Source organism: Mizuhopecten yessoensis, unplaced genomic scaffold, assembly GCF_002113885.1.
Source record: "Mizuhopecten yessoensis strain PY_sf001 unplaced genomic scaffold, ASM211388v2 scaffold4623, whole genome shotgun sequence".
Taxonomy (NCBI): domain Eukaryota; kingdom Metazoa; phylum Mollusca; class Bivalvia; order Pectinida; family Pectinidae; genus Mizuhopecten; species Mizuhopecten yessoensis.
Window position 1 is genome coordinate 141,242 of NW_018405639.1, and position 10,010 is coordinate 151,251.

Here is a 10,010-nt window from a genome sequence, read left to right on the forward strand (position 1 = left end):
AATACCTCCTGGCCTGATGACTTTTGGCGTTGTTGTTTTTCCAGAAGTCTGTCCAACAGATCTCTACAGCTCGTTCCATAATCATCAACCTCCTCTGTCAGAAACGGACACTTTTCTAGTTGAGGCAGGATAAGTTCATTGTAAACTGTAACATAAATTTCATAACACATACATTAAAATACATACATTGTATGATTTTCGTGTGGATGTTTTACTAAAATCTATGTAGTTTTACAAATGGTACTACATACTTGTATGGACGTTGGTGCTTGCTTCCTTGAGTCCCCGGCGGAGAGCAAGGTGTACTGGTGTATTGCCGTCCTCATCGGTGCTATACGGGTTCACACCAACCTCCAGTAAATACCTACAACACAATCATCCAATTAACACCAATTAGCAACCATCATCATAAAGTTATCCAATTAAAACCCTTCATGACAAGGCTGTCAAATAACATCTCAGGTGCTGGACACACAGAAATCACATGATGATGTGTATTTGCTGTATGATAGTATAGTATATACACATTATCACATCATATTAGTGTGTCTAGCACCTGTGGACAACACAAGATGTTCGCCATTAAACAATTTCTGTAATTACAGAACAGACATCATCACACTATCACTTTAAAACAATTTGCCTGAAGCATAACATAACTTGGGCGGATTGGTCGGGTGGTTAACACTCCGACCTTTCAAGCAGGCCGCCGGGGTTTGATCCCCGAAGTCGTCGTATGCATGGATATTCAGAGAAAGTGTTTTTCTCCTGCCCACACAACTCCCAACAACCCAGGTGGAGTATAAATTGGTCTGGGATGGATGTTGAGGTATCTGTGCTGTAGCATTCAAGTGAGGTGGCACTATAAATGATGCCTTTGGAAGCACGGTCCAACTACAAACAGGACACATCACATCTCCAGCACACACGCAGGCATATATACACATAGTCATAGGGAGATATTAGCCAGGTGGCATAGGACTAGTAGTTAGCGCCTAATAAGGCAGCTCCTGTGAATTCCTCAAAATTGTATTTATTAATGTATGCTAATTGTATTAATTGTATATATATGTACTGTAAAGCGCTTTAGAGTGGCTTATTTTAGCTAGATAGGGTGCTACCGGTATATCAAATGTTGTATATTATCATTATTATTATTATTTATAACTTACACAGATAAAACAGCATGCTCACCATTAAATGATGTCTAATAGTTCTATGCTACAACAAATAAGGTAGACAACACAACAAACTCACCGACACACACCGCCAAGCCCATATTTACTACAGTAATGGAGGAGATTGCGGCGCTTGGACAATTCTACAGTTGTGAGGTCAATGTTATGCTTGGCTACATAGGACCGCATGCGTGCCGGTCGGTCCTCCTTGGTGTAACGCTTTAGTTTGTACACTTGACAGTGTGAACATTTTTGCTTCCCCATCATTTAAAAACACTGCAATGATATCAATCAACACTACATTTAAGTCTTAAGAAGTAAGTTTTATGTAAGCTCTAAATTGCTTTCAGTTGAATTCATGATCATTATAAAGTCAATATAAATGCCATCTGGAAATTAATTCAGAGATTTCATACAGTTTGTTAGCTTTTCAAAATAATGTAAACATTTTTTTTTCATAAAACAGAGCTATAAAGGGTAAGTTTTTTTGGGGTTTTTTATTCAACTTTTTTTCATAATCACATTTTACTACAGTTACATGCACATTACAATTGTTTGATATAACTATTTTCATTCTGTAACTATATACCCATCAGAATCGGTATATATATATATATATATATATATNTCATTTCTATTTTGAATACATTTAGATGTGAAGTTATCGACAGGAATATATGGCTCTAAAGACTTTACCCAAAATATATTAACAATGTCAGCTCAGTTAAGCAAGTAAATGATTGATAAAAATCCATTTGCATTTGATTTTTTCTTGCTTTTTGTTGTGATAGGCATACAGACCCATATCTTCTATTTTATTATAAAACTTAAGGTATGTTTTCCCTTCCAGAAAGGTAGGAGCTGTGTTTTTTAACTTACATGAATATATATAGTATCTCATAATGAGCAATAAAAAATTAATCTTGTCTCCATGTTCTTTTTCTATTACACCAAAAATAAAAGTTGTTGTGTGTTTGGGCAAGGTAATTTGGTACTTATTTTCTAGCATATCTATCAGCCATAACCAAAAAGTTTTTATTATACTGCATTCCCAAAAAAGATGCATATAATAAGTTTCTCTCTCATTTGTACAAAATATGCATCTTTCAGTTTCAGCTAATTTGCATCTCATTCATTTTGTATAAAGGGTAAGTTGCTCTTAAAATTACCATCATGATGTCAGAATAGTCTGAGATACTTGCCAATCTCTCAATCATTTTACAAGGGAAAAATCTAGGGCTGTGAACATACATGGGAAAACCAGTAATTGAAATACACAGACATACCATATAATATCCAAATACAGAAATGAAATATCATTGTGTAGCAAATTCTTTCAAAAGCTTACTTTCACGTATCTGCTAGCTGGTGTTTTAACTTTGCAAATTCACTGCACATTCCAACAGGTATGCCAGTATCAGGCTATTATTAATGTCAATGTTCCCAAAATGGGACACTTTTGAGAAAGTGGTGTATTGCAACTCAAAGAAGTATTTTTATATAAATAATTTTCACTACAAGATACTTTTATGTTAATTTAACTGTGTATCAACTTTAATGGCTGCTGATTATGGTTACAGCACGATCATTTCATTTGTTTACATTATGAATGTGGTCTGCTTGTTATCATATGGCTGCAAGTATTGTAGGACCGTCGACTGCACTTAGAGTGCAGTGCTGTGTTTCCAATCCATATCATTCGGGTTATTGTCTTACCTTCCGTTGTTTGGAAGTTGTGATTACGACATTTCAACCACAAATGTCTTCAATACACATCACACATGACATTTCTACGTTTTGATTAAAAATGTACGAGACGTCTTCCCGTCGTTTGAATGAACTTCCGGTGAGCCTCGAAGTGAAACCGAAAGTAGACATATGTTTATATCTCAAGTAAACCAGATTAAATCGTTTTTACGATGCCATTTTGTTCTTTGTCTAGCAAAGTAATGGTAATGAAACTTAATTTCCATATTTAATTCACCATATTTTGCAAATCATTCCTAGGAGAAATATGAAAATCATTGTCGGATACGATGCTGTAGGTTTAGAAATTTAGTTTGTTGATGCAGAAAGCTAAACAGAGTAATGATTTACTGACCATCTGTCCATTTACTGACCATCTGTCAATTTACTGACCATATGTCCATTTAGTCCATTTAGGACTCATCGGTGGCACAATGGCCAAAAGAATGAAATTAAATAATATTCACGAATTCATATGCACAAATCAGCGTCATTATTACATGATGGCTTGTACAGATCAGTGCTTTTACAATGGATTTTTTTTTAAATTCATAGAAAAAAAAGAGATCACATAAATATCTTGGTGTCCAACACCGTACAAATGTATAATATTAACAAGAGGGCCCTGAAACATCTTTGTGTCAAACACCGTACAAACGTATAATATTAACAAGAGGCCCCTGAAAGATCTTGGGGCCAAAACCCGTACAAATGTATAATATTAACAAGAGGCACCAGAAAGATCTTAGTCTCCTACTCCGTACAAATGTATAATATTAACAAGGTCCCAGAAGGATCTTGGTGCCAAAACCCATACAAATGTATAATATTAACAAGGTCCCAGAAGGATCTTGGTGCCAAAACCCGTACAAATGTATAATATTAACAAGAGGCATCAGAAAGATCTTGGTGCCAAAACCCATACAAATGTATAATATTAACAAGAGGCACCAGAAAGATCTTAAACTTCTACTCCGTACAAATGTATAATATTAACAAGAGGCCCCTGTAAGATCTTGGTGTCAAACACCGTACAAATGTATAATATTAACAAGAGGTCCCTGAAACATCTTTGTGTCAAACACCGTACAAATGTATAATATTAACAAGAGGCCCCTGAAAGATCTTGGTGCCAAAACCCGTACAAATGTATAATATTAACAAGAGGCACCAGAAAGATATTGGTGCACAACTTCATAAGATCGTCATTGGTCCTTTGTAAGATAGATCTTTTCTCTTCTTATTTCTTACCTGTTAGATTCATAGTCTTGTCAACAGTAAATGCACCTTGTGGCGACTTGTGAGCAAAACTTCACACTGCTGTGTATGACATTGGCCTTTCAAAGTGAAGTTGTTATTTTACCTATTTACTTTCCTACATATGAAATTTGAAAAAAAAACACCTGTCAGATTCCTTATGAGAAATAGCAATAACAAACTTTATCTGTCAAAACCAAGACGGCTGCCCGACGGCCATCTTGTTCTTCTATCAGTCTTAAGTTGAACTATGCGCAACTAGGGACCGAAGGAAACCTACATTTGAATTTTAGAAATATTTGCCAAGTACATCTTTAGAAATAGCGTTAATAAGCCATACCTTACAAAATACAAGATGGTTGTCTGGCGGCAAACCCTTTCCTTAGGTAACAGTCAAGGAATGTGAGACAAAATACTAACTTACTGGCAAGCTCTTCCAGTGATGAGGTATAACCCGGAAACGCGTTCACAAGTTCAGCGACGTCATGATCAGTGACTAAATGGATGACCGCACATCACGTTACATTTGGTGGCAGCGGTGGGATTCTGGTATCATATAAGGTCGATTTCTGGCGGATAGGGAAGGTGCATTGGTACTCAGGGAGGATCCAAGGAATTCCCAGGCTAAGTCTCGGGACGAGACTTCTCGGACAGGGGAATGGTGTAAAAGCCAAGGAATATGAGGTAAAAAAATACTGCCTTACCGGCAAGCTAGCTTTCTCAGTGATGTGGTATAACATGGGGACACGCTCGTAAGTTCAGCAAAGTTGAGCACGGTCAGTGGCTGTATGGGTGATCGCTCTGCATAGATCAGTATCAGAATGAAGCATGCACAACTAAGGAACAAGGGTAACCTACCCAGGAAATTTGAGAAAGATCTGTTGAAATGACACTAATAAACTTGAACTCACGAAAACCGAGATGGCTACATTGTGGTCATCTCGTTTTCAGATCAGTCTCCAAATGAAACATACAAGGGAAGCCTACATATGAAATTTGTGAAAGATCTGTCAGGTATTTTTTGCGAAATAACTCAAACAAACTTGAACATATGTACCAATTGGAACTTACATATGGAATTTGAGATATGTTCATTTAGCATGTTTTAGTAAAATATCGATAACAATAATCAAGATAATTTGGATTCCGGTTGCGCACGCAGAAATGGTGTATTGAAAGAAAATTCTCGGCAACAACTCTCATCAGAAAAGTAGTTTAACTACATATAATATAATTGATCGAACGTCAAGGTTTGGTGAGAATGTAGAGAATACATATATAAAGAGATACATCAAGTCATTTTAAGGTGTGATCTTCAAGGAAATAAAGATGACGACGTGATAAGGTGTAGGGGACCATTGTTTACCTTTCTAGCACCGTGTCGCGGGAGACTAGTCAGGTGCATACTACGATCTGGACTTGGTAAATTACCAAAAATCAACAACTTTATATTTCCGGGACACAGTAGAACCTACTAAATGAGTCTATCCAGGCTCTCGAAATATCTGGACAAAACCGAAGAAGACGTCGAAAGACTGTTCAAAAATAGTCAGTTTTCCCGCCATCTTGTGTTTGTGTCGGACAGCAAAGGGAGGCAACTACGTGACCAACAAAAGGGACACGGTGTCTCAGAAATTAACTGGAACATCAAACCAGGAAAAGGTACCAGTTACCTTGTAAATTTCATCTTCGAAAATGTAGACCTGCTTGTAAAAACACACGGTGCTATTCTACTCGCGATCTGGTCCGGGACATGCGATTTAACACGCAAGGTAAGTGGCAAATACATTGACTTAAACCATTCCATCTTGCCTGAGGATATCACAAACCAATACAAAAGGCTACACTCATTAAAAGTGCGATATGGAGACAAAATAAGGATTGTCATCCTAGAGTGCCCCCACTACTCAATAAAATCTTGGAACATATTTAAAGGACACAGTAACTGCGAACTCTTTAAGGACAGCGACCAGACACTGCGTTCCAGAGTAGATCAGCTAAACGAGGGAATCCGCAATATCAACCAAACTGTATTAGGAATATGTGCACCGAAATTCTCTGAGGACCTGTGTACTTCGCGGAAAAGTAGAAAAGGCAGGACTACAACCAAGGTATCGTACGTTCTACTGAAAGATGGAGTCCCCCCTGGACCCACACTGGCCTTATACTGGATGAGGAGGGTGCTACTAACCCTAGTTAAAAATTACTGTACCTGAACCCAACAATACATGTGGGATTAAAACCTCATAAACATTATATTCAAATATATTCAAACATATATATATTAAAAATGGATTCAAACATAGGCTACAGTAGCAGCGAGGAGGACAGCTGTCAAAATCTCCAGGTAGGCAAAAGAAGACGAGACGATCACACAGACATGGAACTATTAACCTGTGGTAAATGTGAAACACTTCTAACAACCGAAGCAGGTTTCATTATGTGTGACTGTTGTGGTCTACTATTCTGCCAAGATTGCTCAAAATTGCCCAAGGAAGTTTACAGACACCTCGTAGTCAACAATATCGCGAGTGTAACCTTCAACTGTAAATCATGCAAGCGCATTCAACCCACGCTAAAAAACATTGATGACTCAATGAAAGCCCTAAACATCTCCAATGAGAAACGTATCAGAGGCATTGATACTAGAATATCAAAACTAGAAACCGACACCACTCGTCGAATAAGCCAGGAGATAAAACAAATCACAGGAGAGTATAGAGGCAAAGATGGAGAATAGTGTTAAGGCCATGGTGGATGCAAGGAACAAGGAATTGGAAGAAAGAAAAAACAAGGCGAACAGTATCGTTCTTTTCAATGTTCCGGAACAATCCGATCCTGTCCCACTAACAAACAAGGCGCGAGACGAAAATGTCATCAGGAAAATCAGTGAAGCCTTGGAAGTACAGAACCTGGCCATACTGGCACACTTCAGGATGGGCAAAAAGAAACCAGACTTTACAAGGCCTTTAGTAGCTGTCCTTGGAGAGAAAAAGCAAAGGAAAACATAACTAGAGAAAGCCAGGCTGATTAAGAACAGGATGGAAGGAGTTTTAAAACGGGTTGTGCTAACTAGGGACTTAACTCAGGATCAACGGAGGGAGAGGAAAGAAAAGCTAGAGAATAGAGAGCAAACTGCAAAGAAAGTGCTGGCTGGACCCCCACATCAAACATCACCACCAACCAGTGGTAAACTTACGCAAGGGGCGAGTGGTCACCTGATGGATGGGGATTGCTCCGCCTCAGGCCCACCCGTCCCCCAAGTAGGTAATCCACATCGCCAAATAACACACAGCCAAGACACCTACTATCACAGCAACACGAACCTAGCTCAGGATTGGAACCTCACTCCCAATAGACCAACCAACACAGGATATAGAACTTCCAGTGGTAATCCTACGGAGGGGACGAGTGGTTACCTGACGGTTGGGGATTGCTCCGCCTCGGGCCTACCCGTTCCCCAAGTGGGTAACCCACATTGACAAAAGACTCCCATCCCAGGCCCTAATTTCCACAGAAATAGGAACCAATTTGGCCCACAGGCAGTCCGTGATCTGAACTTCATGACTCCAAATAGATTGACCGGCACAGAATATGGAACGGGCTTCCCACTAAGCCCCATCATCAGGCCTAGCGTACTTACAAATGCTGTACAAGACTGTCAAGACTCGTCAATTTTTGAAAACACCACGCTAATGGACCAGGACAGCACCCTTATCTACAGACAGCAACAGATCAGATATACAACACCACGACAGTGTAACTGAAGAACCCACCTCACCAGAAGTAAAAAGAGCATAGGAAAACAGTTTTACCCTTTTAAACAGAAGTGTCTCATTTTATGAACAGACAGAATCCCTAAACGTATACTACTCCAACGTAGACGTGCTAACCTCAACTAAGAAATTAGAACTTTGCGAATACATCAGTACTGAAAACCCGGATATCATCTGCCTCACCGAGATTTTTCCAAAACTTACAAACCTACCCGTGGATACCCAGTCCTACCAATTAGAAAACAACACAGCCTTTTTCGGAAGTGATAAAATCAGAGGAGTTGTGATCTACACCAAAAATACCCTGTGTACGGAACTGGTCACAACAGAACAAGATGAACTATGCCAGGAATATGTAGCATGCACAGTCAGGCTCAACGGAACCGACCAACTTAAGATATGCTGTGTATATCGGAGCCCAAACAGTTCCACCGAAAACAACAACAAGATAAACCGACTAGTAGCAAAGCTGGATGCCACTAACACTACCCACATACTTCTGCTGGGTGACTTTAACTACAAGGAAATCGACTGGGAAAGGCAAATATCCCTAACCAGTGTGAACAACCCTACCAGTTTATTCCTTGAAAGCATCCGTGACAATTTCCTCTATCAACATATCCAACAACCAAAAAGGTATAGGGAAAATCAGATCCCCTCCATATTGGATCTAATATTCACCAACGAAGAGGGAATGGTCCAGGACGTAGACTACAGGGAAGGACTGGGTAAAAGTGACCATTTGGGAATCCAATTTAAACTCATCTGCTATTCAGATCCTCCTACTGAACATAACAACTTTTCAAAAAAGAACTTTTTCAAAGGTGACTATGAGAGCATTAACCAATCCTTAGGCGATATTGACTGTACTCATCTAGAATCTAACCAAGGAGTAGAAGAAACCTGGAACAACCTTACTGGTTTTCTCCAAAATTGTATTGACAAATTCATACCGGTGAGTAAGGGATGTATCACCAGGAAATTCCGCAACCGAGAACTGAATCTAGAGGCAAAAACGGCCATATCTGCAAAAAGGCGTCATTGGATTAAATATCTCCACTGTAAAACTACTGAGAACTTTGTGAAATACCAGGAAACCAGAAATATCGCAACAAAGGCAGTACGCAAATCTAAATACCACTACGAGGAAGATCTGGCAGCGAAAATCAAAACAAATCCAAAACTTTTCTGGACCCACGTACGATCAAAAACCAAAGTCAAATCAAGCATTGGAGGAATACAAAAACCGAATGGCGAATTTACTATCGACAATAAAGACACAGCCGACACCCTAAACAACTTCTTTGCAAGTGTTTTTGTTAAGGACCAGGATACACCACTACCACCCCTTCCTAGGAGAAACTTTCACGAACCCTTGGTAGATATTGACATTACAGAGGATTCTGTAATAAAGGCGATCAAACGGATTAACCCAACTAAATCACCAGGGCCGGACAATCTCCATCCAAAACTTATCTCCGAAACAGCTGAGGCCTTAAAGAAACCACTACAAATTGTTTTCAAGAAATCCCTGGAAAACTCCCAACTACCAACATCATGGAAAGAGGCAACAGTTACACCAATTTTTAAGAAGGGATCGAAAAAGGACCCCGGCAATTACAGACCTATCAGCTTAACGTCTGTACCATCAAAAATTATGCAACGGCTCATAAGGGACAAAATCCTCACCCACATGAATACAAATAATCTATTCACGCCGCATCAACATGGATTTAGGCCAGGGAAATCGTGCTCCACACAGCTACTCGAATCCTTGGAAGACTGGTATAGTGGACTGGAAGCTGGATACAACATAGATGTAATCTATTTAGACTTCAGTAAAGCTTTCGACAAAATTTCTCATCGCTTTCTTCTACACAAGCTTGAACAGTATGGAATAGGGGGCAAAATTCTAAGTTGGATAAGTGCTTTTCTGGATAACATGGTACAACGAGTAACAATAAGCGGGACTACTTCTAACATAAAGTCTGTCACAAGTGGGGTACCACAAGGAAGTGTTCTTGGACCGATACTGTTTCTAATCTACGTCAAC

General features: G+C 39.2%; 1 protein-coding gene across 1 annotated transcript in view; it reads right to left on the bottom strand.

Moving 5' to 3' along the window:
* Window positions 1-3,002, bottom strand: part of LOC110449464 (NF-kappa-B inhibitor-like protein 1) — a 10,111-nt gene extending 7,109 nt beyond the window's left edge. Inside the window, exons 1-4 of the mRNA XM_021496342.1 lie at window positions 2,895-3,002; window positions 1,258-1,454; window positions 252-364; window positions 6-145 (exon numbers count right to left, since the gene is read on the bottom strand). Coding sequence (XP_021352017.1) covers window positions 6-145; window positions 252-364; window positions 1,258-1,445 — 441 coding nt within the window. The 5' untranslated portion in view covers window positions 1,446-1,454; window positions 2,895-3,002. The remainder of the gene's footprint in view (window positions 1-5; window positions 146-251; window positions 365-1,257; window positions 1,455-2,894) is intronic.
* Between the last annotated feature and the right edge of the window lie 7,008 nt (window positions 3,003-10,010).